Here is a 27,965-nt window from a genome sequence, read left to right as displayed (position 1 = left end):
CAGCTGTAGCTCCTATTCTACCCTTAGCCTGGGAACCTCCATATGGCGCAGGTGCAGCCCTACAAAAGCAAAAACAAAAAAAAAAAAAAAAAAAAGAGAGAGAGAGAGAGAACAATTGCATTTATAATAGCATTAAAATAAACCAAATATTTAGGAACAAATTTAACAAAAGAAGTGGAAAACTTATAAATTATAAGACATTGGTAAAATTTTAAAGAAAATCTAAATAAATGGATATATATTTCATGTTCTGGGATTGGAAGGCTTAATAATGTTAAGATGACAATACTCCCCAAACTGATCTACAGTCAGTGTAATCCCTATCAAAATTCAAATGGCCTTTCTGCAGATATGGACAGGCTAATATTAAAGTTTATATGAAAACTCAAGGTACCCAGAATTGCCAAACAATCTAGAAAAAGAACAAAGTTGGAGGACTCACAGCTTTGTTTTCAAAACTTATCACAAAGTAACAGTAATCCAGACAGCGTGGTCCTTATGGTAGACTTAAGGACCAATGGGATAGAATTGAGAACCAGAAATAAACATTTATCCATTCAATTGATTATTGACAAGTTTGCCAAGACCTTCAGCGAGGGGAGGAATAATCTCTTTGGCAAATGGTGCTCAGAAAACTGGATAGTCGCATGCAAAAGAATAAAGTGGGACTTTTACCTCACATCATATGCAAAAGTTAACTCAGAGCTCTCTGGTGGCCTAGCGGGTTAAGGATCCAGCATTGTCACTGCTATACACGGGTCATTGCTGTGGCATGAGTCTGATCCCTGGCCTGAGAACTTCTGCATGCTGTAGGCATGGCCAAAGACAAAAACAAAAATTAACTCAAAATGTACCAAGAACAAAATATAACAATCAAAACAATAAAACTCTTAGAAGAAAACATAAGGGTAAATCTTGAATTTGTCAATGAATTTTTAGCTATGATACCAAAAGCATAAACAACAGAAGAAAAACATGGATAAATTGGGCTTCATCAAAATTAAGAAATTTTGTGCATCAAAAGACACTATTAAGAAAGTGAAAAGACAACCGGAAGAAAATATTTGCAAACCATATATCTACCTTATAAGGGACTTCTATCCAGACTCAATAAAGAACTCATAATTCAACAATAAAAAGACGAATAATCTGATTAAACATGGGCAAAGGATCTGAATAGATACCTTTAAAAAAAAAAGAGCTACAGATGGCCATTAAGAACATAAAAAGATGCTCAAGATCATTAGTCATTAAGACATTGCAAATCAAAATCTTGCCTACTAGGCTGGTCATAATCAAAACAATGGAAAATAAGTTTTGGTGAGAAAGTGGATAAATTGGAGTCATCACACCCTGCTAGTGGGAACATTAAATGATGCAGCCACTTTGCAAACTCTTGGGCAGGTCCTCATCCTCAAAAAGTTAAACCACATGACCCAACAATTTCACTCTTAGGTATATGTCCAAGAGAAATGAAAACATATGTCCACACAAAAACATATATACAAATGTTCAGAGCAGTACTATTCCAGAATAGCCCAAAGATGGAAAGAAGCAAATTTTCAGTTGATGAATGGATAAAATGTGGATATCCATACAATGGAATATTTTTCTGCTCTAAAAAGAAATGAAGTACTAATACCTGCTGCAACATGGGTGAACTTCAAAACTTTATGCTAAATGAAAGAAGCCTATCACAAAAGACTGTGTGTTTTATAATGCTATTTACATAAAATATCCAGAGTAGACAAATGTATAGCAAGAGAAAACAGTAGTAGTTGCTTAGGGCTGGGGGATGGGAGCATAGGAGAGTGATAGCTAAAGAGCATAAGGTTTCTTTTCAAAGTGATGAAAATTTTCTAAAATTGATGGTGGTGGTGGTGGTGGTGGTTGCACATATGCCTGAATATACAAATGCCGTTGAATTATATACTTTAATTGGATGAATTATATATTTGAATTACTAGCACTGTTTTGTACCCCTTAAATGACAAAAACATATTCAAACACTACAATAAGTATGGCATTTTACTCTGAAGAAACTTTAAAGTTGCTTCTGGAAGTGGTTGAAGGAAGGTTATCTGAAATCAGATGGGATGGAGAGTTGCCACACCAAATGTGAATAGGTATTGCACATAACACACATGGCGAAATGATATAGCTCATAGGTGATGGAGGTGTGAGCATTTGTGCTTTTTGTGCACTTCTACATATTGAATCAGCTGTAACTGGTTATACGTTTTGGCATTCACTAGTGTTTTTTGCAAATGAAGTCACACACACATGAGAAAATGCAAAATTCTTTTGCATATATATGTATCAGTTGTGTTGGATCAAAAGCAAATATTTACAGCAAGCATTATAATACAATTGACTGTAGCTGTTTTTATATCTAAAATATCTTTGATAATCAGCATGTAGTTAGCTTAAAAATACTATACTGACAAGCTTTTACTTTAGTTCATTTACTTTTAATAGAATAACTAATACATTTGGGTTTATGTCTACCATCTTGCTTTTTGTTTTCAGTTTGTTTCATCTTTTTATTGTTGATTTATTTCTTCTTACTTTTTATGGATAATTTTGTTTTTGTTTTTGTTTTTTGTTGTTGTTGCTGTTGTTGTTGTTGTTGCTATTTCTTGGGCCGCTCCCACAGCATATGGAGGTTCCCAGGCTAGGGGTCGAATCGGAGCTGTAGCCACCGGCCTACGCCAGAGCCACAGCAACGCGGGATCCGAGCCGCGTCTGCAACCTACACCACAGCTCACGGCAACGCCGGATCGTTAACCCACTGAGCAAGGGCAGGGACCGAACCCGCAACCTCATGGTTCCTAGTCGGATTCGTTAACCACTGCGCCACGACGGGAACTCCTGGATAATTTTTTTAAATAGAATTTTTAAAGAGTAGTTTTAGATTCACAACAAAATTGAGTGGAAGATACAGAGATTTCCCACATACCCTCTGCTCCCACACATGCATAGCCTTCCCTATGATTAATATTACCCACCAGAGTGGTACATTTATTAGCACTGATGAATATACATTGACACGTTATTATCACCCAAATGTACTTTACATGGGTTTAGACAAATATATAATGACTTGGAGCCAACCATTACAGGGTGTTTTCACTGTCCTGGGAAAGCCTGCGGACATAGGTGGACAGAAAGAAGTGTAGGGATTGGAGTAGGATTATGATGAGACCTGGTTCCTCCAGAGGGACTTGATGGCCCCATTACTTGGGCCTTGGCCCAGGACAGGGTCATGAGATGATGGTTGGGGGGAGATATCTCAGGGCATAGAGGCAGTAATTTGTTTGCTTGGGGAGTGGCCCAGGAATAATGTGGCCACCACAGAGATGCCCATGTTCAGCACACTGCTGGAGCCCCCTAGCCTGTGGAGAGTAGAAAAGCGAGGGCCGGTGGCCATGCCTACCTTGTACAACACACGCCAGGAGGGCTGAGGAGGGGGCCCGGGACTGCTTATCAAGACTGATTTTTCCCTTAGACGTGTGCGTGTTCTTGGTGCCCATTTATCTAAAGCGAAATGCATTTCTGCTATCTTTCCTAGTCTTCACATCATCTCTTCTATCTCACAGACTCTCTTGTATTACAGCACGGCATACCATGGTACGTTTTGTCTACCTCGGGTCGTCTTACCACATGTAATTTCAAGCACTGCTTCTCATATTTCTCAGCTCTGGCATGAGCACTGCCACCTAATGGATACAAGGCTTACAGTGGGATAAGAAATTTAAAACAACATAGTCACAGAGACCATTTGCAGATGGTGAGATGCCGGGACCCAGCCTTCTAGTAATAACACCCTAAGCAGCTGTGGCAACTTGGTTGCTGCATAAATGGCGCCACTGTGTGGCCATATTGTGCCATGTGACCAGGCACTGAAGATTGGTGATCTTTGAAAATCACTGCCCCAATTAATTTTTTAATTTATTTTTTCCCATTTTTAAAAGTTTTATTGAAGTATGGTTGATTTACAATGTTGTGATAATTTCTGCTGTACAACAAAGTGATTCAGTTACACACATCCATTCTTTTTCAGATCCTTTTCCCATATAGATTATCACAGAATATTGAGTAGAGTTCCCTGTGCTATACAACAGGTCCCTTTTGGGCAGTCATTCCACATACCTCAGTGTGCATATGCCAGTCTCAAACCCCAGTCCATCCTTACCCACCCCACCTGTCCCCTTTGGTAACCGTAAGTTTGTTTTCAAAGTCAGTGAGTCTGTTACTGTTCTGCAATAAGTTCATTTATATCCTTTTTTAGATTCCATACATAAGTGATATCATATGTTTGTTTTTTGCTGTCTGACTAACTTATGATAATCTCTAGGTCCGTCCATGTTGCTATAAATGGCATTATTTTATTCTTTTTTATGGCTGGGTAACATTCCATTGTGTATATGTACCACCTCTTTTTTATACAGCATATGTGGGTCTTATTTTTGTATCCATGCCTTTTGGTTGGAGCATCTAGTCCATTTACATTTAAGGTAATTATTGATATGTATGTTCTTATTGTCCTTTTGTTAATTGTTTTGGATTTGCTTCTATTGGTCTTTTTTCTACCTTTCTTTTGTTGTCTTGTGGTTTGATGACTATCTTTAGTGTTGTGTTTGGATTGCTTTTTCTTATTTGTGTCTGTATTGTAGATTTTTGGTTTGCAGTTAGTTACCATGAGGTTTTGATATGAGTCTCTCTCTCTCTCCCCCTCCCTCTCTCTCTCTATATATGTGTATATATGTATATATGTATATTTGTGTGTATGTATACACACACACACATACATACATGTGTGTGTATATATGTATATATACACAGGATAGTTTAAAGTTGCTGGTCTCTTAATTGCAAATGCATTTCTAGGATCCTAAATTTGTACCCTCCTCTTCTCATGGTCATATTTGTGTGTGGATAATTTCCTACCTTTATTAAAGGTTTGCCTTTACAGGTGAGCCTTGTCATTTGGAATTTTCTTGTTGCTAGTTGTGGCCTTTTCTTTTCCATTTAGAGAAGTTCCTGTAGTATTTGTTGTAAGGCTGCTTTGGTGGTGGTGAATTCTCTTAGCTTTTGCTTGTCTGTGAAGCTTTTGATTCCTCCTTCAAATCTGAATGAGAGCCTTGCCGGGTAGAATATTCTTGGTGATAGGATTTTCCTTTCATCACTTTAAGTATATCATGCCACTCCTTTCTGACCCATAGAGTTTCTACTGAAAAATAAGCTGATAACCTTAGGGTTCCCTTGTATGTTATTTGTTTCCCTTCCCTAGCTGCTTCCAATGTTTTCTCTTTTGTCTATAAGTTTGGTCAGTTCTATTAATATGTGTCTTAGGGTATTCCTCTGTGGATTTACTCTATATAGTATTCATTGCACTTCCTGGATTTGAGTGAGTGATTCCTTTCCCATTTAGGGAAGTTTTCGGCTATAATCTCTTCAAACATTTTCTCCAGCCCTTTCTCTCTCTCTCCTCCTTCTGGCACCCCTAAAATGCAAATGTCTGTGCATTTAAAGTTGTCGCGGTGTTCTCTTAGACTGTCCTCAATTCTTTTCTTTTCTTTTTTTAAAATTAAAGCTATTGGAGTTCCCGTCGTGGCTCAGTTGTTAATGAATCCGACTAGGAACCATGAAGTTGCAGGTTCAATCCCTGGCCTCGCTCAGTGTGTTAAGGATCCAACATTGTTGTGAGCTGTGGTGTAGGTTGCAGACGCGGCTCGGATCCCGCGTTGCTGTGGCTGTGGCATAGGCCGGCGGCTACAGCTCCGATTTGACCCCTAGCCTGGGAACCTCCATATGCTGTGGGAGTGGCCCTGGAAATGGCAAAAAGAAAAAAAAAATGACAGCCGTTTATTTCAGGTTCTCTCTTGTCTTTTTTTTTTTTTTTTTTTTTTTTTTTTTTTTTGCGGCATAGGCAGTACGTATGTGGAAGTTACTGGGCCAGGGAGCAAACCTATGCCACACAGCAGCAACCAGAGCCATAGCAGTGAGAACGCAGGAGCCTCAATCCACTAGACCATCAGAGAACTCTCTGTCCTCAATTCTTTTCACTCCTTTTCTTTTCTTTTTTTCTTTTTTTTTTTTTTTTTTTGTCTTTTTGCTATTTCTTGGGCCGCTCCTGCGGTATATGGAGGTTCCCAGGCTAGGGGTCTAATCGGAGCTGTAGCTGCCAGCCTACACCAGAGCCACAGCAACTCGGGATCCGAGCTGCGTCTGCAACCTACACCACAGCTCACGGCAACGCCAGATCGTTAACCCACTGAGCAAGGGCAGGGACTGAACCCTCAACCTCATGGTTCCTAGTCAGATTCATTAACCACTGCGCCACGACAGGAACTCCTCACTCCTTTTCTTTATTCTGTTCCACGTCAGTAATTTCCACCAGTCTGCCTTCCACCTCACTTTTTAGTTCTTCTGCCTAAAAGAAGACGAGCTAAAAAGCTATTATGCTATTTGCTCCTTCTAGTGAATCTTTTTAGGGCCATACCCATGGCATATGGAAGTTCCCAGGCTAGGGGTTGAATCAGAGCTGCAGCTGCCAGCCTGCACCATGGTCACAGCCACAGAAATGCAGGATCCAAGCTGAGTCTGTGACCTTCACCACAGCGCACAGACAGCAACAACAGATCCTTAACTCACTGAGTGAGGCCAGGGATTGAACCCAAGTCCTCATGGATAATAGTCAGGTTCCTTACCACTAAGCCATGACAGGAACTCCCCTTCTAGTGAATTCTTTATTTTTGGTTATTATGTTGTTCATTTCTGCTTGTAAACAGAAATCTTTAACCCTTCTATTTCTTTGTTAAACGTTTCTTGTAACTTATCAATCTTTGCCTCTAGTTTTTTCCCAAGATCCTGGATCATCTTCACTAGCGTTACTCTAAAGTATTTTTCATGTAGAAAAATCTCCACTTCACTCAGCTGCTGTTCTGGGGTATTGTCTCTTTCCTTCATCTGGGTCCTATTTCTCTGACTTTTCATTTTTTATAGCTTTTTGTGTGGTCTCCTTTTTGCAGATTACAGAGCTGTATCCTCGCTTGCTTCTGGTGTCTTCCCCCTTGTGGGTGAAGTTGATACAGGGCCTTGTTGCAGGCTTGGTGGAGCTGAGTCTTATGCCTCTTCTGGGTAGAGCTTTGTCTCTGGATGTGATGAGAGGCAGCTGTGGGCCTGGGAGGACTCTAGGCAGCCTGTTTGCTGATGAGTAAAGCTGTGTTCCCACCCTGTTTATTGTTTTGGCCTGGGGCTTTTCGGCGCTGATGGGTGGGGTCAGATTTTTCCAAAATGGCAGCCTCCAGGGGAGCTTATGCTGATGATTATTTCCAGGACCTCTGCTTCCTATGTCTTGCCCCCACAGTGAGCCACAGCCACCACCACCTCTCCCCTGCTCTCCCAGGAGATGCTCCAAGACCTGCAGGTAGGCCTGAACTAGATTCTTATGGAGTCCCTGCTTTTCCCTGGTGTCTGGTGGATAGGGAACCCTGTGTGCATTCTCCATGAGTGGAGTCTCTGTTTCCCCCAGTTCTGTGGAGCTCCTGTGCTCAAGCCTAACTGGACTTCAATGCCAAATGCTCCCCCTCCCAAGGCCAGACCCCCAGGTATGAGAACCTGACATGGGACTTGGAACTCTCACTCCTATGGGATATCCTCTGTGACAGAGTTATTTCCCAGTCTGTGGGTCACCCACCTGGCAGGTATTGGATTGCCTATGTCATGAAAGCACCCCTCCTACCATCTTGTTGTGATTTCTTCTTTGTCTTTGGGTGTAGGATATCTTTTTTGGTGGCTTCCAGTCTATTTTGTTTATGGTTGTTTAGCAGTTAGTTGTAATTTTTTTTTTTTTTTCTGAGAGGAGGTGACTTCAAGTCCTTCTACTCTGACGTCTTGTTTCTGTTAAGATAGTCTTTTCAATAAGTGGTCTGGGAAAATTGGACAGTGTGCCCTTGGCTGTAGGGACTGTAAGCATGGGAACCCTGGCCCTGGGCAGCTCCCTCCCAGCTCTCCTTCCTGCCTAGCCCCTAATTTTTTTAATTTAGAGGGATTTGTGTTATCTTAAAAAAAAATATGTGCACAGGTGAAGATTTATGATTTTTAGTATGAAATTTCAAATTTACATACTTTAGAAGAGTGCATAAGGATAGACTTGAACTTTGAGACGAGCTGTGTAGATGATGTAGATAACGTGTCTTTGTTCTTTCCACCTGTGCTGGGATGCCCAAAGAAGAAAACCCCTCATTAGAGCAGGTGACAGTAATGGTCATTATATTGATCAGGTACTGACTGTGGCCAGCCTCCCTTCTAGGCAATCCATGCTTTTATTTGATTATTTACTTATTCATTCAAAAATTAGCTCTTGTGGAGTTCCTGTCGTGGTGTGGCAGAAATGAATCCAACTAGGAACCATGAGGTTGCAGGTTCAATCCCTGGCCTCACTCAGTGGGTTGGGGATCCAGCATTGCTGTGAGCTGTGGTATAGGACGTGGCTCAGATCTCATGTTGCTATGGCTGTGTAGGCCAGCAGCTGTAGCTCGGATTCCACCCCTAGCCTGGGAACCTCCATATGCCGCAGGTGCAGCCCTAAAACAAAACAAAAGTTAGCTCTTGTATTCCTACTGTGTGACAGGCACTCATATACAGGGGTGAATGAGTAGGAGCTCCTTACTCCTATATAATATACTGGTTTCTTCACAATCTTATAGGTAACTATCTCACCTGTAAGCAAAGATACTACTTAGTTACCTGTAAGATAGATACTATATTAATCTTTGCTTTTCACTTTGGGAAACTGAGTCATAGAGCAGTGAATGCCTCACCCCATGGCATCAGGTCAGTGGTTTGAAATTCCCCCTGACATACATGGTCTCCAGTGGTGGCCATCTCCTGGGGCATGGATGACACAGTGAGAAAGGGCTGCATGTGTGAGAAGCACTGCCTGGCACACCAGGAGATCTCCACGTCTCCATTGTCTGTGAATTTTCCACTCCCTCCCTGAACAGTTTCTGTGTAAAGATCTCCCGAAGAACACCTATGAACAACCCATTAGGGCTACCTAGTGGGAGCCTGAAATTGGCAGGGCCTTGAGAGGTGACTCAGCTCTCCCTCCAACCAAGCTCAGCACCCACTGCTGAGGGCTTCTGCTTTGGCTTATATATGTTCAATTTCAGAGGGCTCAGCCTTGTAAAGCAGCTGATGAAACAAGCCAAGCTTCCTTTTTTTTTTTTTTTTTTTTTTGGCTAGGTCAGTCACATGCAGAAGTTCCTGGGCCAGGGATCAAACCTGTGCCACAGCAACGACAACTCCAGATCCTTAGCCTGCTAGACCACCAGGGAAATCCAAGCTTCCTTTTATATTTGAAGAAAAACACCGAAGTTCCATACAAAAGTGAATCTTCATTTTCAATTAGTGTTTTATCCACTCATGAAATTGAGACTTAGGTATTTCTTTGGCAAAAATGCCACATACTTAAAGACATTCAAGCAGCCCCTTCAGATCTTCAGAACTGTCAAACTCTATTATCTATGATATATTTTAAAGTTGCATATGAGCTAAGTCTGTTTCCAGACCTTCTGCTCTATTCCACTGGTCTATTCATCTATCCTTGTGCCAGTACCAAAGTATCCTAATTATTATGGCTCCAAAATAAATCCTACTTCTGGTAGAGCAGATCACACCTCTTTATTTTTCTCTTTTGGAAGTCTCTTATGATTCCAAATACATTTTTTGTGTCTGTTTTTTTGTTTGTTTTTAACTTTTATGGCCACACTCATGGCATATGGAAGTTTCTAGGCCAGGGATAGAGTCCAAGCTACAGCTGCAACCTATACCACAGCTGTGGCAATGCTGGATCCTTTAACCCACTGTGTCAGGCTGGGAATCGAACCTGCACCTCTGCAGCAACCAGAGCCACTGCTGTCGGATCCTTATCCCACTGTGCCACATCAGAAACTCCAATTGTGTGTCTGTTTTAAGATAGGTTTTATTGGAGTTCCCGTCGTGGCGCAGTGGTTAACGAATCCGACTAGGAACCATGAGGTTTCGGGTTCGGTCTCTGCCCTTGCTCAGTGGGTTAACGATCCGGCGTTGCCGTGAGCTGTGGTGTAGGTTGCAGACGTGGCTCGGATCCCGCGTTGCTGTGGCTCTGGCGTAGGCCAGTGGCTACAGCTCCGATTCGACCCCTAGCCTGGGAACCTCCATATGCCGCGGGAGCGGCCCAAAGAAATAGCAAAAAGACAAAAAAAAAAAAAAAAAAGATAGGTTTTATTTAGGTATGATGAGGTGACTATTGATAAGATCCTAGGAGAGAACATACTGCCACACTGTGAGGGCCACATAGGGAGGTACGGGGGTCAAGCAGGAGGCAGAAAGAGGCGGGAACTGTGGACAGGAGCCTTTATTGTAGTTTCTGCAGGAAGAAATGAGTGAAGCAGGGTAAGCAGGTTTAGGATTGGCCAGCTTGAACAATTTCAGTGGGCCCTGGGGTTTAGGGATTCACCTAGTTGTCCGGTACTGACTTTGGGTGATTAGGACAAGTGGTCCAGGGTTCGAGAGCTATAGAGGAGGTGGATTGGGTCATTTGAATATGAAAGAAATGCTGTCAGATGAGGTGTTCATTATCTCTAGGAGTTGGCTAACCCTGGGAAGGGCAGTCACTCCAGGGTCAAAAAGACTTCAGATATCAAAGATCAGAATCCAGGAAATAAAAGACATGATTAATACTGTATCCATTTAAAAAATTTATTTTAAAATTTACCTACAATAAAATTATGTGATATATACTTTTATAAATTTTTAAAATGCATAGATAGGTATATCAACTACCATAATCATGATACACAACAATGCCATCACTTTCCAGAATTCTTTATGCTGTCCTCCAGCCCCACCTCCTGGCAACCACTAATATAGTTTGCCTTTTCAGAATGCAATCACACGGTATGTAGGTAAGCTTTGGAGTGGCTTCTTTTACCTAGCATAATGCTGTTGAGATTCATGTAAATTATTGTATCAGTAATTAGTTCCTTTTTTAATGAGGTAGAATTCACATAACAAAATGGACTCTTCAAACCATTTTAATCTGTACAGTTCAGTGGGATTTAATACTTTATAATGTTGTGCAACCACCAGCCCTATCTAGTTTCATAACATTTTCATCTGCCCTAAAGGAGATGCTTTACTTATAAGCAGTCATCTCTCTTCCCTCTCACCCTGGCAACCACAAATCTACTTTTAATGTCTTTAATTTGTCAATTCTAGATATTCATACAGATAAAACCATATAATTTGTGGCCTTTTGGTCTGGCTTCTTTCACTTAGCATAATGTTTTGAGGTTCATCCATGTTGTAGTGTGTATCAGTAACTTCATTCCTTCTTGTGACTGAGTAATACATTGTATGGATAGATCACATACTTGCTTGTCTGATCATACATTGATGGATGTGTGTCCACCTTTGTGAACAGTGTTGCTGTGAACACGTGTGTACTTGTATGTGTTTGATTACCCATTTTCAGTTCTGTTTGGCACATACTGAAGAGTGGAATTGTTGGGTCACCTAGTAATTATAGCTTAATTTCTTGAGGAACCATCAAACTGTTCTCTACCACAGTTGCACCATTTTACATGCCCACCAGCAATGTATGAGGGCTCCAGTTTTTCCATGTCTTGGCCAACATTTTTTTTTTCTTGATTATAGTCATCCTAGTACATAGTGTCTCATTGTGGTTTTGATCTGCATTTCCCACATGACTAACCACATTGAGCATCTTTTCATGTGCTTGTTGGTCATTTGTATATCTTCTTTGGAAAAATGTCTATTCAAATCCCTTGCCCTTTATTTTTTCTTTTTAGGGTTGCACCTGCAGCATATGAAAGTTCCCAGGCTAGGGGTCGAATCAGAGCTGCAGCTGCTGGCCTATGCCACTGCCACAGTAACGCCAGATTCAAACCACATCTGCAACCTAAGCCACAGCTTGTGGCAAAGCCAGATCCTTAACCCACTGAGCAAGGCCAAGGATCAAACCTACATCCTCATGGATACTTGTCAGGTTCTTAATCCACTGAGCCACAATGGGAACTCCCCCATTTTTCAATTAAGTAGTTTGTCTTTTTTTGTTGTTGGCTTGAAGTTTTTGTTTGTTTGTTTGTTTTTGGGTTTTTTTTTTTTTTTGTCTTTTTGCTATTTCTTTGGGCCGCTCCCGCGGCATATGGAGGTTCCCAGGCTAGGGGTTGAATCGGAGCTGTAGCCACCAGCCTACGCCAGAGCCACAGCAACGCGGGATCCGAGCCGCATCTGCAACCTACACCACAGCTCACGGCAACACCGAATCCTTAACCCACTGAGCGAGGCCAGGGATTGAACCCGCAACCTCATGGTTCCTAGTTGGATTCATTAACTACTGCGCCACGACGGGAACTCCTTGAAGTTCTTTATATGGTTTGGATACTAGAACTTGATAATCTTCCATTGTGCAGATTATCTTTTCCCTCTCGATAGTGTACTCTGAAGCACAAAATTTTTAATTTTGATAAAGTCCAGTTTATTTTTTCTTGTTGCTTATGCTTTCGATGTCATATCTAAGAAACCATAGTTAAACCCAAGGTCACAAAGAATTGCCCCTTTTATTCTATGAGTGTTATAGTCTTAGCTCTCCTATTTAGATATTCGATCCATTTTAAGTTAATTGCTATTTATCACGTGAGGTAGGAATCTAATTTATTTATTTTGCATGTTGGATATCTACTCATCTCAGTACACTTCGTTGAAGAGACTATTTTTCTCCATTGATTTATTTTGGACACCCAAGTTGAAAATCAATTGACTACAAATATATGGATTAATTTCTAGACTCTCAATTCTGTTTCATTGATCTCTATGCCCATTCTTATGCCAATACCCCACTGTGTTGATTACTGTTGTTTATAGTAAGTTTTGAAAATAGGAAATGTGTGTCTTCTTTTTCTTTTTCAAGATTATTTGGCTATTTAAGTTCTCTTGCAATTCCATATGAATTTAGGATTGACTCTTCCATTACTTAAGAAAAATGGCCATGGGATTTTAGTAGTGGTTTCATAGACTGTATATTGCTTTGAGAAATACTGATATAGTAACAATATTAAGTCTTCCATATCATGAACACGAGACATCTTTTATTTATTTAGGTCTTTAATTTCTTTAGCATGTTTTTCAGTCTTCACTGTGTATAATAAGACCTTCTTAGCTGAAATTTTTCCTATGTATTCTTTTTGATCTATTGTAAATTGTTTTCTAAATTGCACTTTTGGATTGCTCATTACTATTGCATGTAAATACAACTGATTTTTGTGTCTTGACCTTGTAACCTGCAACTTTGCTAAATTAAATTATTAGTCTCAATAGCTTTTTTGTATGTCTGTGTGGATTCCTTTGGATTTTCTGTAATAGGACCATGTTGCTCTCAAATAGAAATAATTTCAGTTCTTCCTTTCTAATTTGAATGCATTTTATTTTTCTTTATGACCAAACTAATCTTGCTAGAACTTCCAGTACTATGTTGAATAGCAGTAGTGAGAATGGGCAGCCTTATGTTCCTGATCCTAGGAGAAAAGCTTTCAGTCTTTCATCATTTTAATTGAATCAAAGTTGATTTACAATATTATATTAGTTTTGGGTATATTGCAGAATTTTTACAGATTATGCTCCATTAAAAGTTATTATAAGACAATGGCTATAATTCCCTGTTTTTACAATATTCATGTTGCTTATCTATTTTACACATAGTAGTAATTTCCCTTCCCCTAATTTCCCCCTTGCTTTCCTCTATCCTTTGGTAACCATTAGTTTGTTTTCTTTGTGAGTCTGTTCTGTTTTGCACATACATTTGTTTGTATTATTTTTAAGATTCCACATATAAATGATAGCATACAATATTTGATTTTTTCTGTCTGACATTCCACTTAGCATAATATCTCTAGGTCCGTCCATATTGCTGAAAATGGCAGAATTACATTATTTTTTTATGGCTGAGGAATTTTCCTTTGTATATGTATATACACCACATCTTTATCCATTTGACTGTTGATGGGCAGTTGGGTTGCTTTCGTATCAAAATGTCAAAAAATATTCTGCCTACATTTTCTTCTAGGAATCTTATAGTTTCATGTTTTACATTTAGGTCTTTATTCCATTTAGAGATTTTTTTTTTGTATATAGTGTGAGGAAATTTTGTAATCTCATTGTTTTACATATAGCTGTCCAGTTTTCCCAGCACCACTTGTTGAAAAGACTATCTGTTCTCCATTGTATATTCTTGCATCTTCTCTCATAGATTAATTGACCACAGGTGTGTGGGTTTATTTACGGGCTCTCTCTCCTGTTCCATTGATCTATGTGTTTGTTATTTGTGCTAGTACTGTGTTGTTTTTATTTCTATAACTTTGCAGTATAGTCTGAAGTCTGAACAGACATAAAGGAAGAAAAGTCAATAACTCCATATTTGTTCATCATGAATGGATGTTAAATTCTGTCAAGTTCTTTTCCTGCATTTATTGAGATGATCATGTGATTTTTATCCTAAGCAAGGCCAGGGATTGAACCCACATCTTCATGGACACCATGTTAAGTTCTTAACCTGCCAAGCCACAATGGGAACTCCTGATCCTTTTTATACATTGTTGATTTCAGTTTGCTAGTATTTTTGAGGATTTTTTGTATCTATATGAATAAAAGATATTGGCCTATAATTTTCTTTTTTTGTGGTATCCTTGTCTAATTTTGGTATTATGGGAATAGGAGCCTTATAGAATGAATCGGCAGTGTTGAATCCTCTTTAATCATTTGGAATACTTTGAGTAGAATAAGTATTAATTCTTCTTTCTATGTTTAGTAGAATTCCTCTATGAAGTTGTGTGGTCCTGGACATTTGCTTGTTTTAATTTTTTATTATTGCAAATTCAATTTCGCTACAAGTGATTGGTCAGTTCAAATTGTTTACTACTTCTTGATTCAGTATGGCATATTGTATGTATCTGGAAACTTATCCTTTTCTTCTAGGTTGTCCAATTTGTTACCATATAACTGTTCATGGTATTTCCTTAAGTTTTTTGTTTATCTATGGTATTGGTTGTTGTTTCTTCTCTTTCATTATTTATTTTGTTTATTTGGGTCCTCTCTCTTTTCTTCTTGATGAGACTGGCTAAAAGTTTATTAATTTTATTTTGAAAAAACCAGCTTTTGATTTCATTGATTTTTTTTCTATTTTTTTCAGTCTCAATTTTATTTATTTATTTATTTATTTATTTATTTATTGTCTTTTTGCCTTTTCTAGGGCCACTCCCGCGGCATATAGAGGTTCCCAGGCTAGGGGTCGAATCGGATCCATAGCCACCGGCCTGCATCAGGGCCACAGCAACGAGGGATCCGAGCCATGTCTGCGACCTACACCACAGCTCATGGCCACGCCAGATCCTTAACCCACTGAGCAAGGCCAGGGACTGAACCTACAACCTCATGGTTCCTAGTCGGATTCGCTAACCACTGCGCCACGACGGGAACTCCTCAATTTTATTTATTTCCTAACTGATCTTTATTGTTTCCTTCCCTTGGCTGACTTTAGGCCTTGTTCTTCATTTTCTTGTTGTTTGATATTTTTCTTGTTTCCTGAGGAGGGACTGTATTGCTATAAACTTCACTCTTAGAACTGCTTTTGTTGTATCCCATAGATTTTTTAGTGTTGTGTTTCCATTTTCATTGTCTTGAGATATTTTCTGATTTCCTCTTTGATTTCTTCATTGACCCATTGGATTTTTTAGTAGCATGTTGTTTAGCCTCCATGTGTTCATTCTTTATTTTTCTTTCTGTAACCGATTTCCAATTTCATACCACTGTGATTGGAAAAAATGTTTGACTTAATTTGTTTTCTTAAATTTGTCAAGACTTGTTTTATGTTGTAGCATGTGATATGTTCTGGAGAAAGTTCCATGTACAGTCGAAAAGAATGTGTATTCTGCTGTTTTGTATGTAAAGACCTGTAGATATGTATTAGGTCCAACTGGTCTACTGTGTCATTTAGGATCACTGTTGTCTTATTTATTTTCTGTCTGGATGAACTGTATAAGAAGTAAGGTTTTAGGAGTTCCCACCATGGCTCAGTTGTCATCCATAACAACACAGGTTTGATCCCTGGCCACATTCAGTGGGTTAAGGATCCAGTGTTGCCATGAACTGTTGTGTAGATTGCAGATGTGGCTCAGATCTGGCATGGCTGTGGCTTTGTTTTAGGCCAGCAGCTGCAGCTCCATTTCAACCCCTAGCCTGGGAACCTCCCTGGCTAGGGGAGTGTGGCCATGAGTGTGGCCCTAAAAAAACAAAACAAACCAATGGAAAAAAAAAAGAAGTAGAGTTTTAAAGTCCTCTACTATTATTATATTATTGTCAACTTCTCCTTTTATGTCTGTTCATATTTAGGTTCTCCTGTATTGGATGGATAGCTAACAGTTATATCATCTTATATTGATACCTTTGTCATTAAATAGTGTCTTTTGTTATAGCCTTTGTTTTAAAGTCTATTTTGTCTGATAGGTATATTGTTACCCCCATTTTCATGTCACTTATGCTTGTATGAAATATCTTTTCCCATCCTCTCACTTTTAGTCTGTGTGTATCTTCACTACAAGAAGTGAGTCTCTTGTAGGCAGCATATTGAAAGGTCTTGTGTGTGTGTGTTTTTTAATCCAATCAGCCACCGATGTCTTTTGACTAGAGCATTTCATTGATATCTAAAGTAATTACTGCCATTTTATTACTTGTTTTCAGTTGTTTTTGTAGTTCTTCTCTGTTAATTTCTTTATTTTTTGTTTCTTCTCTTGTGGCTTGACTATTTTCTTTAGCAGTATGCTTTTTCTTTTTGGTATTTGTGTATCTGTTGTAGGTTTTTGTTTTTGTTTTTGTTTTTGCTTTTTTGCTATTTCTTGGGCCGCTCCCACGGCATATGGAGGTTCCCAGGCTAGGGGTCCAATCGGAGCTGTAGCCACCATCCTACGCCAGAGCCACAGCAACGTGGGATCCGAGCTGCGTCTGCAACCTACACCACAGCTCACGGCAACGCCGGATCGTTAACCCACTGAGCAAGGGCAGGGACCAAACCCGCAACCTCATGGTTCCTAGTCGGATTCGTTAACCACTGCGCCACGACGGGAACTCCAAAGTAATGTACTTTTTTTTTTTTTTGTCTTTTTGCCTTTTTCTTGAGCCGCTCCCGCGGCATATGGAAGTTCCCAGGCTAGGGGTCTAATCGGAGCTGTAGCCGCCAGCCTACGCCAGAGCCATAGCAACGTGGGATCCGAGCTGCATCTGCGACCTACACCACAGCTCACGGCAACATCGGATCCTTAACCCACTGAGCAAGGGCAGGGATCGAACCCGAAACCTCATGGTTCCTAGTCGGATTCGTTAACCACTACGCCACGACGGGAACTGTTGTAGGTTTTTAACATGGGGTTCATATATGCTGACTCATAAGCACATCAACTTGCTTAAACTGATAGCCATTTACATTCAAACACATTTTAAAAGATTTACATATTTTTGCAGTGTGTATATGATAATTCCCAACGCCTTAATTTATCCCTCCCCACCCTTTCCCCATAAATTTGATTTATAAGTCTGTGGGTCAATTTCTCTTTTATAATTTCGTTTGTATCTTTTTTTGTAGATTCCACACATAAGCTATATCATATTGTACTTGTCTTTATCTATCTGGCTTCTCATAGTATGATAATATTTAAGTTCATCTATGTTGGCACAAATGATATTATTTAATTCTTTTTATGGCTAAGTAATATCCCATGGTATAAATATACCACATCGTCTTTATCCATTCATCTGTCAATGAATATTTGTTGCCTCCATGAGTTGGCTATTGTAAATAGTGCTGAAGAACACTAGGATGCATGCATCTTTTTGAATTATAGTTTTCTCAGATATATGCTCGGAATTGCAGGATCATATGGAAACTTTTTTTTTTTTTTTTTGTCTTTTGTCTTTTGCTGTTGTTGTTGTTGCTATTTCTTGGGCCGCTCCCGCGGCATATGGAGGTTCCCAGGCTAGGGGTTGAAACGGAGCTGTAGCCACCGGGCTACGCCAGAGCCACAGCAACGCGGGATCCGAGCCGCGTCTGCAATCTACACCACAGCTCACGGCAACGCCGGATCATTAACCCACTGAGCAAGGGCAGGGACCAAACCCGCAACCTCATGGTTCCTAGTCGGATTTGTTAACCACTGCGCCACGACGGGAACTCCGGAAACTTTTAGTTTTTTAAGGATCCTACATTTTGTTCTCCATAGTGGCTGTATCAATTTACATTAGGAGTGTGGGAGGGTTCCTTTTTCTCCACACTCTCTCCAGTGTTTATTATATGTACACTTTTTGATGATTGCCATTCTGACTGGTGTGAGGTGATACTTCATTGTAGTTTTGATGTGCATTTCTCTAATAGAGATATTGAGTGTCTTTTCATGTGCCTTTTGACTATCTGTATGTCTTCTTTGGAGAAATATTTTAGGTCTTCCTATTTTTTTATTTTCATTTTTTTTTAAATTTAGAGCTGTAAGAGCTGTTTGTATATTTTGGAGATTAATCCCTTGTGAGTCACATCACCTCCAACTATTTCCTTCCAGTCTTTAGTTTGTCATTTGTTTTGTTTATGGTTGGCTTTGCTGTGCAAAAGCTTTTAAGTTTAACCAGGTCCCATTTATTTTTCCTTTTGTTTCCATTACTCTAGGAGGCAGATCCAGAAAACTATTGCTGTGACTTATGTCAGAATGTTCTACTTATGTTTTCTTCAGGAGTTTTTTTTGTTTGTTTGTTTGTTTGTTTTTTGTCTTTTTGCTATTTTTTGGGCCGCTCCCGCGGCATATGGAGTTTCCCAGCCTAGGGGTCCAATCGGAGCTGTAGCTGCCAGCCTATGCCAGAGCCACAGCAACGCGGGATCCGAGCCGCGTCTGAAACCTACACCACAGCTCACGGCAACGCCGGATTGTTAACCCACTGAGCAAGGGCAGGGCTCGAACCTGCAACCTCATGGTTCCTAGTCGGATTTGTTAACCACTGCGCCACGACGGGAACTCCTCTTCTGGAGTTTTATAGTATCTGGTCTTAGATTTAGGTCTTTAATAGATTTTGAGTTTATTTTTGTGTATGGTGTTAAGATAATGTTCTAACTTCATTCTTTTACATGTAGCTGTCCAGTTTTCCCAGAACCACTTATTGAAGACACTGTCTTTCCTCCACTGTGTGTTCTTTCTTCCTTTGTCATAGATGAGTTTACCATAGGTGCTTTGGTTTATTTCTGGGCTTTCGGTGCTGTTCCACTGATCTATATTTCTGTTTTTTTTGTGCTGGTACCATACTGTTTTGGTTACTGTAGCTTTGTAGTATAGCCTGAAGTCAGGGAGCCTGATTCTTCCAGTTCTCTTTACCTTTTTCAATATTACTTTGGCTATTTAAGGTCCTTTATGTTTCCATACCAATCTTAAAATTTTTTGTTCTAGTTCTGTGAAAAATGTCATAGGTAATTTGATAGGGACAGCATCAAATCTGTAGTTGCCTTGGGGTATAGTCATTCTGACAATACTGATTTTTCCAATCCAAGAGCATGGTATATCTTTCCATCTATTTGTGTGATCTTTGATTTCTCTCATCAGTGTCTTATAGTTTTTGGAGTACAGATATTTTGTCTCCAGGAATGTTTATTCCAAAGTACTTTATTTTATTTTTTTGATGCAATGTTAAATGGGATGGTTTCCCTAATTTCTCTTTCTGATCGTTGTTAATATATAGAAATGTAATAGATTTCTGTGTATTAATTTTGTATCCTGCAGCTTTACCAAATTCATCGACTAGCTCCAACAGTTTTCTGTAATGTCTTTAGAATTTTCTAGGTATAGTATCATGTCATCTGCAAACAATGATAGTTTCACTTCTTCTCTTCCAATTTGGATTCCGCTTATTTATTTATTGGCTTTTTAGGGCTGCACCTGTGGCATATGGAGGTTCCCAGGCTAGAGGTCGAATCAAAGCTGTAGCTGCTGGCCTACAACACAGCCACAGCAACATGAGATCCGAGCCACGTCTGCAACCTTATTACCCTACTGTTACATGGATATACTCACCAACTGGAAATTCTCTGAACTCCATACTATTGAGATTTTTCTGAAGGCTTCTTTACAAAGGCATGATCAATTATTAACTTCATTTCCAGCCCTTTTCTCCTCTTTGGAGAATAGCAAGTAGGCCTGAAAATTCCAAGCTTTCTAATTATTTTTTGGCCTTTAAGTCTCCATTCAGGAGCCATCCAGAAGTTCACTCAGTCACTTCACTGGAAAAAAAGATGCTTCTATCAAGAGCAGTGCCAGGATTAGAGACAAAGACAAAATATATATTTCTTGTTATAAATCATAATATCACATCTTGAGTTACATAAATATTTCTTAGATATAACATCAAAAGAACAAATCATAAAGAAAATGATTAATTGGACTTCATCAAAATTAAAAATTTCTGTGTTTCAAAAGAGACTATCAATTAAGCAAAAAGATAAGCCATAGATTGGTAGGAAATATTTGCAACTTATTTATTTGATAAGGGACTTGTATTCAGAATTCATAGAGAACTGAAACTTGGTGATAATAAAAATGATCCAATTTAAAAAATGGGTAAAATATTTGGATAGATATTTTGCCAAACAAGAAATCTGAATGGTCAATGTCTTGTGTGTGTGTGTGTGTGTTTGTGTGTGTGTCTTTTTACAGCCACACTATGGGAGTTCCCATACTAGGGGTCAAATCAGAGCTGTAGCTGCTGGTTTACATCACAGCCACAGCAACAGCAGATCTGAGCCACATCTGGAACCTATAGCACAGCTCATAGCAATGCCAGATCCTTAACCTGCCGAGTGAGGGCAGGGATGAAACTCGCATCCTCATGCATACTAGTTGGGATTGTTAGCACTAAGCCACGATAGGAACTCCTGGCCAGTCTCTTTCGAGGATGCTTAATATCATTAGTTTTTAGGGAAATGGATATTAAAACCACAATAATATGCCACTTCTCACTCACTGAGATGGGCACAGATGGAGACAAACAATAGAAACTGCTGGTAAGGATGAGGAGAAGTGGAGGCCCTCAAATATTGCTGATAGGAATTTAAAATGGGAGTTCCTTTGTGGCAGGATCTCCAGGATCTGGTGTTGTCACATCAGGTTGCTGCTGTGGCACAGGTTCGATCCCTGGCCTGGGAAATTCCACTTGTAGAGAGTGCAATCAAAAAACAAACAAACAAACAAAAAGCAATAACTTAAAATGCAGCAACCACTTTGAAAAAACAATTTGGAAGTTTCTTCAAATGTTAAACATAGATTTTCATTTGGATTTGTCATCCAACAATCCTCTCCAAAGAAAAAGTGTGTCCCCACAAAGACTTGTATGCAAATGTTCACAGAAGCATTGTTTACAATAGCCAAAAAATGGAAACAATTCAAATGTGCATCAACTGATGAATAGGTTAACAAATGTGGTATACATATACAATGGAATATTTTTAAGTCATAAAAAATAATGAAGACAAAAGAAAGACCACATGAAGACATAGGAAGAAGCCAAGGAGAAAGGCCTCAAAAGAAATCAACGCTGCCTGATACCTTGATCTCAGACTTTTAGCCTCCAGAATTGTGAGAAAATAAATTCATTGTTTAAGCTACCCATTCTGTGGTACTTTGTTATGGCAGCTCTAACAAAATAGATTTTGGTACCAGAAAGTGGGTATTACTGTAACAAATACTTTGAATGTGGAAGTGGCTTGGAACTGGCTAGTAGGTAGAGGCTGAAAGAGCTTTGAGGTGTATATTAGAAAAGCCTAGATTGGGAGTTCCTGTCGTGGCACAGCAGAAACAAATCTGACTGGGAACCATGAGGTTGAGGGTTCAATCCCTGGCCTTGCTCAGTGGGTTAAGGATCTGGCATTGCTGTGAGCTGTGGTGTAGGTCACAGACGCGGCTTGGATCTGGCGTTGCTGTGGCTGTGGCGTAGGCCGGTGACTACAGCTCCAATTAGACCCCTAGCCTGGGAACCTCCATATGCTGTGGGTACAGCCCTAAAAAAAAAGGACAAAAGACAGAAAAAGAAAAAAGAAAATCCTAGATTGTCTTGAAGAGACTAAATATGGTCATTAAAGGTGATTCTTCTGAGAGCTCGGAAAGAAAGAATCATAATGAAAGCTTCTATCATTATTATCTGTTCATATATATGTGCTTCTATTGCATATATCTATTCACATATATTTCATCATGAACAGAATGTTGATACAAATACAAACATTAAATGTGCTTCTGAGTAATTCTCAGATGGATATGAGAAAAAAGTTATTGGAAACTGGAGGAAAAGCAGTCCTTGTTACAAAGAGGCAGGGAACTTGGCCAAACTGTGTTCTAGTGTTTTGTGAAAAGTAAAACTTACAAGTGAATATTTAGCTGAGGATATTTCTAAGCAAAATGTCGAAGGTGTGGCCTAGTTTCTCCTTCATGCTTATAGTAAAGTGTGAGAGAGAGAGAGAACTGAAAGAGAAATTATTGTGCAAAAAGAAACCAGAACTTGAAGACTGAAAAATTCTCAGCGTATTCATATTGAAAAAAAAAAAAAAAAAAGGAGTTCCCGTCATGGCGTAGTGGTTAACGAATCCGACTAGGAACCATGAGGTTGCGGGTTCAGTCCCTGCCCTTGCTCAGTGGGTTAACAATCCGGCATTGCCGTGAGCTGTGGTGTAGGTTGCAGACGCGGCTCAGATCCCACGTTGCTGTGGCTCTGGCGTAGGCCGGTGGCTGCAGCTCCGATTGGACCCCTAGCCTGGGAACCTCCATATGCCGTGGGAGCGGCCCAAGAAATAGCAACAGCAACAACAACAACAACAAAAAAAAAAGAGAGAGAGAGAGAGAGAGAGAGAGAGAGAGAGTATATTCAGAATTGAACACCAAAGACATGGGTAGACAATCTTTACTAAAGAGATTATGAGCGTGTGATGTGGAGTCAATCAACTATCTCAGCAGAAGCACTGACAGCTTAGATTGAAGAGGACAGAGGTAGGATGAAATGAAGGAAGACTGTCATTATGGGGACTTCCACTGGCAGGGAATGGGACGACAGCTGTCAGGATGCAAATATGCATCATCCTTTGAGTATAGGAAGGAGTGACTCTGGAGGTGGGTCAGAGGTCAGCAAGGCTGCTGCTTCTACCATGGGTCCTGAGGGCCCAGGACCAGGCAGCAGGACTGTTTCCTCATTGATTCTGGAGGGTTTAGGGACACAATCCAGGGAGGAGGGGGAAGAGCCATCACCCTTATTGATCTAGAGGACAGACAGAACATTCAGCCAAAGAGGATTTTATTCTTTTTTCTTTTGCTTTTTAGGGCTGTGCCCATGACATATGGAGGTTCCCAGGCTAGGGGTCGAATTGGAGCTACAGCTGCTGGCCTAAACCACAGCCACAGCAACACAGGATCTGAGCTGTGTCTGTGACCTACACCGCAGCTCACAGCAACCCTGGATTCTTAATCCACTGAGTGAGGCCAGGGATCGAACCTGCAACCTCATGGTTTCTAGTCGGATTTGTTTCTGCTGCTCCACAATGGGAACTCCCGGATTTCATTCTTGAACCTTGAAATCTAAAGGAATTTTCCATAAAAGTTTCTTAAATTTAGCCCTATATATTAAAAGTCTGTACATGTAAAAAAAATAACATAAAATAAAAAATAAAATCTGTACATGTGTTCTCTAGAAAGACTGCAGACTGGGGAGTAAAAGACAGGAATTCTAGTGCTAATGTTGATATAATAACCTAAATCTTTGTATAAATTAAAAATCTAATAGAATTTGCCCTGATAGATTTTGGATTTGATTAGGACCCGCCACCCTTCTTTCCAATTACTCCCTTTTTGGAACAGAAATGTCTGTCCTATACCTGTCCCAAGTATAGGGAGCAGATAACTTGTTTGATTTCATAGGTTCACTGTTTGAGAGGAACTTTACCTCAAGATGAATCATACCTCTAGTCTAACTCATGCCTGATTTAGATACTATTTAGATGACAATTTATTTTATTTTATTAAGCTGAGTATTTTTAAAAATTTTATTCAAACATGTTATTAGAAGATAGTTGACTTACAATGTTGTATTAATTTCAGGTGTATAGCAAAGCAAATCAGTTATACATATTTATTTTTTTCCATTTTTTCCCCATATAGGTTATTTCAGACTATTGAGTAGATTTCCCTGTGCTATACAGTAGGTCCTTGTTAGTTATCTATTTTATATATAGTAATGTGTATATGTAAATTCCATCCCCGTAATTTATCCCTCCCCTTTAGTACATATGCTAGTACAAAGATGAACCTCAAAAACATGCTAGTGAAACTAGACATGTAAGAGTCTATTTATATGAAAGGTGCCCAGAAAAGGCAAATTAATAGAGACAAAAATTACATTAGTGGTCACACAGGCTTGTAAGAATGGGGAGTAATTGCAAGTAGGCATGAGTTTTCTTTTTGTGTAATGGAAGTGTTATGAAATTAGATATTGATGAAAGTTAACATACTTTGTAAAGTTACTAAAAATTCTTGAAGTGTAATCTTAATATAGGTGAATTTTATAGTATGTAAATTAGACATACTATATAAAGTATTTAACAAATTAATGGTTAAAAGAAATTCCTTAAGCTGGTACTCGGTGGATGACAAAATTTAATGTGTATATATTTAAGATTTATTTCTTCAACTGAAAAATGGATTACCTTTAAATACCTAGAATAATTCCATTCATACTGTGGTAGTATATCCACCTATCATGAATTTTTCTCTTATTTCATTTTAAAAAGGGCTTTGATGCACTGCAGGCAGGTAAAACACTGGGAGGCTCAGTCAATATTGTTAAAATTTTTTGCATAAAAATGAAAGTCAAACTCCTGAATTTGAGAACCTGCTAGTATATTGTGTTAAAGTATAGCCCTTTGGATTTTGGTTACACAAAATCATATTTTCCTTCTTTGCTTGCTGAGAGCAGCACTAACTGGAAAAAATCCTTTGAAAAACTACCTGGCCTAGTAAAAGGTCACAGGCCATTCACTAAGTAACAACAATCCAAAAGAAAGCAAAATGATTTAAAAATAAAACAAAAAACAACCAAACCAAGGAAGTGGGAGTAATTACTAAAACATCAAAAATTTTAAATAGTCCGAACATTCTAATGTGTTCACTATTCAACTGATAATAACTTTTGTCAGAATACTTACAGGAGGCCAAATTCTGAGTTCCTATTTGAATAACCAGGTCACCTCTCCCATCCTGCAGACAGACTTCAGGAAAAAGAATGACACAAAGGGAGTTCCCTTCGTGATACAGCAGAAAGGAATCTAGGAACCATGAGATTTCGGGTTTTATGCCTGTCCCTGCTCAGTGGGTTAACCATGCAGCATTGCGGGGAGCTGTGGTATAGGTCGCAGACGCAGCTTAGATCCCCCATGGCTGTGGCATAAGCCAGCACCTCTAGCTCCGATTAGACGCCTAGCCTGGGAATCTCCATATGCCTAGGGAGCGGCGCTAAAAAGAAAAAAAAAAAAATCTTTTGAGAGGCAGAAAACAAAGATGAAGGTGATGGGGCAAAGCATGAGCTTCAAAACAGGAATTCAAGTTTTCGGTGCCAGGTAACAGAGCTCCTGGGTGTAGAGCTTCTTAAAAAAAGATAACAATTCTCTACATCTAAGTTCTGAGTTCTGATCATTATAAAACTGTTTTGGAAGCTTTACTTCCCAGGGAAGGGGAGGAGGAGCCAAGAATGGGTACCTCGAAAGTAAGATTCTCTGGGAAAGGAAGAGGACAGAGGGGCAGCGCATCCGCTCTGGCTTCTCACATCCAGCAGGTTCCCTCCTGCTTCCTGGACTCCTGGGTGGCTATGCCACGCCACAGGATCTGGGCGCCGTGGATTCTGACTGGCTTTCCCATGAGGTATCCACGGACGGAGCAGGATGCTGATCCGAAGCTCCCATCTCAAGTAGGTGAGCGTTGCTGAGCCCCCAACCTTTCTTGGCAGGGGAAACAGCGCCCAGAACGGTCCAGCGATGGAGCTGGGAGCTGGCCACAGAGAGGTGGTACCCCGCGTGCCAGCCCCAGCGGCCGGCAACGGGCAACCGCTATCTAGAAGCGCCCTAGGTGCGCGTGCCCTTGTCTCGTGCAGGCCTTGCGCGCTCCCATTCTTCGCTCAGGCGTTCCAACAACACGTCACAGGCGGCACACCCAACAGTGAGCGTTTCCCTTGGAGCCTCTTAGGCATTAACGGAAACCTCTCTGAGCGTCTGAGTCCATTTGAAGGACCCGACTGATGCAGAATTGCGCTCCATAGGCAATTACCTGAGCCGGTCTCGTCCTTGCGCGCCGTCCTCTGCTCTGTGGGGCAGGGACCTGCTGGAGAGACCCGAGTGCCTTGAGCCCGCGTACCCTGCCCTCCGTGTTCACTTGGGAGCTCCAACCCTACACCTGACTCACAGGCTGTCGTACGAGGATCTTGTGGCTTCACCCCGTCGTCGTCGGTACCATCGGCGGTTTGTCATTGTCCATCCGTAGCAATATCCAGCCCAGCAAGCCCGGTGTTTATTTATGGGGATCGTTCCCTCAGTGCCCAGGAATGGCCCTCAGAAGCCACAGCTGTCTGCTTGCAGCTCCAAGATGTCCTGCACCTCAGTGATCCTGAAGATGGCATCTGCAAAGGGCAAACTGATGCTCCATTTGGCTCTGAAGCAGACAGTCATCTGCGTGTTGTCTTCCTTGTTTGTCCACTTCCCAAACCTTTGTGTAAAGAAGACTCTGGTGAAGGCCCTTGAAGAGAGCAGTCAACCAAGAGCCAAGAAAGAGAAAGACCTGGAGGCCTTGGTTGAGAGTGGAAAAGGGCTAACAGAGCAAAAGAAAGGACACTCAGTCCTCGAGAGTCAGGACGAGCAGAGAAGGGGCTCGAACCGTGGGGGAAATTCACAGTCCGCATTTAGGTGCCTGATGGTCAACGGGATCCTCTCTTCCTTTGTGCCCAGGCCTGGGCCTCTGAAGAGAGGCTTCTGTTCCAAGGGCTCAGAAAATACCCTGACTAGGAAATCCCAGACCTACTCTCTGAGCTCATGCAGCAAACAAAATACCATCACCAGTTCATACAGCTCCACTAGAGGTTTCCCACAGCTGCAGAGAAGCAGTGCAGGCTCAGCCAGGCTCCTGGGCCCAGCTTCATTGCATCCCCATGTGCCTGCAGAGAAAGCCAATGAGGAAAGCCAACAGTCTAGCCCTTCAGCCTCAGCAGGACCACAAAGGAAGATCAAGCATGAAAAGGCTGCAGATGCCCCCTTAGGGCAGAAACAAAACTTGAATTGCTCACAGCCATCTGACAACTGCAGGCCCCTGAAACGCAAGACTCCTTTGCTGCTGCCCTCCAGGCCAAATGACCCACTGATCCTGCCCCCATTCCCCCAGCTAGGTTATCAAGTCACTGCTGAAGACCTTGACTTGGAGAAGAGAGCTGCAATCCAGTGGATCAACAAGGTCTTGGAAGGGTAAGACAGAGGCCGCCTTAGACTGCAGAGCCCCTCAGCTTTCCTGTTCCTCTGCCCTACCAGGCCCCAGCACTAATTCACAGCTGAGGAGCTTCTGGAAGATGCAGAGCTCCTCAGGCCCATTGGCCTTCCTGTAGTTGGCTGGAGCAGTTGCCTCTTTGAGCTGTTTGTCTTGGTTTTCCCTGTTGTTTTGCTCTATCTGGCTGTAAAAAATTTGTTCCCTTTCCCTGGCCACGAGGGTCTGTCTCCAGTACTCTACTACTCAGTCCCTCTTTGGTTCCTTAGAGGAACATTGAAGGACACCATCAGAGTCCAGCTTTTCCCTTGAGGAAGCCCAGGG

General features: G+C 40.7%; 1 protein-coding gene across 4 annotated transcripts in view; it reads left to right on the top strand.

The window, feature by feature from the left end:
• LOC102162368 (nuclear envelope pore membrane protein POM 121-like) overlaps window positions 1-27,965 on the top strand; it is a 56,370-nt gene that overhangs the window by 22,137 nt on the left and 6,268 nt on the right. The window contains exon 1 of one of the 4 annotated variants that reach the window (XR_002341718.1): window positions 7,294-7,432. The exons of 1 other annotated variant lie outside the window; for it this stretch is intronic. Coding sequence is in view for 1 of the 3 variants with exons in the window: in XM_003123635.3 (XP_003123683.2) it covers window positions 26,688-27,625 (938 nt within the window). In the remaining 2 variants the exon portion in view is untranslated. Of the gene's footprint in view, window positions 1-7,293; window positions 7,433-7,534; window positions 7,614-26,145; window positions 27,626-27,965 lie in introns of those variants that run through there. 2 more of the 4 variants (XR_002341720.1, XM_003123635.3) reach the window with 2 other exon arrangements.

The sequence above is a fragment of the Sus scrofa genome, chromosome 2 (assembly GCF_000003025.6).
Source record: "Sus scrofa isolate TJ Tabasco breed Duroc chromosome 2, Sscrofa11.1, whole genome shotgun sequence".
NCBI classification, from domain to species: Eukaryota; Metazoa; Chordata; class Mammalia; order Artiodactyla; family Suidae; genus Sus; species Sus scrofa.
This window is presented reverse-complemented; position numbering and strand designations above follow the sequence as displayed.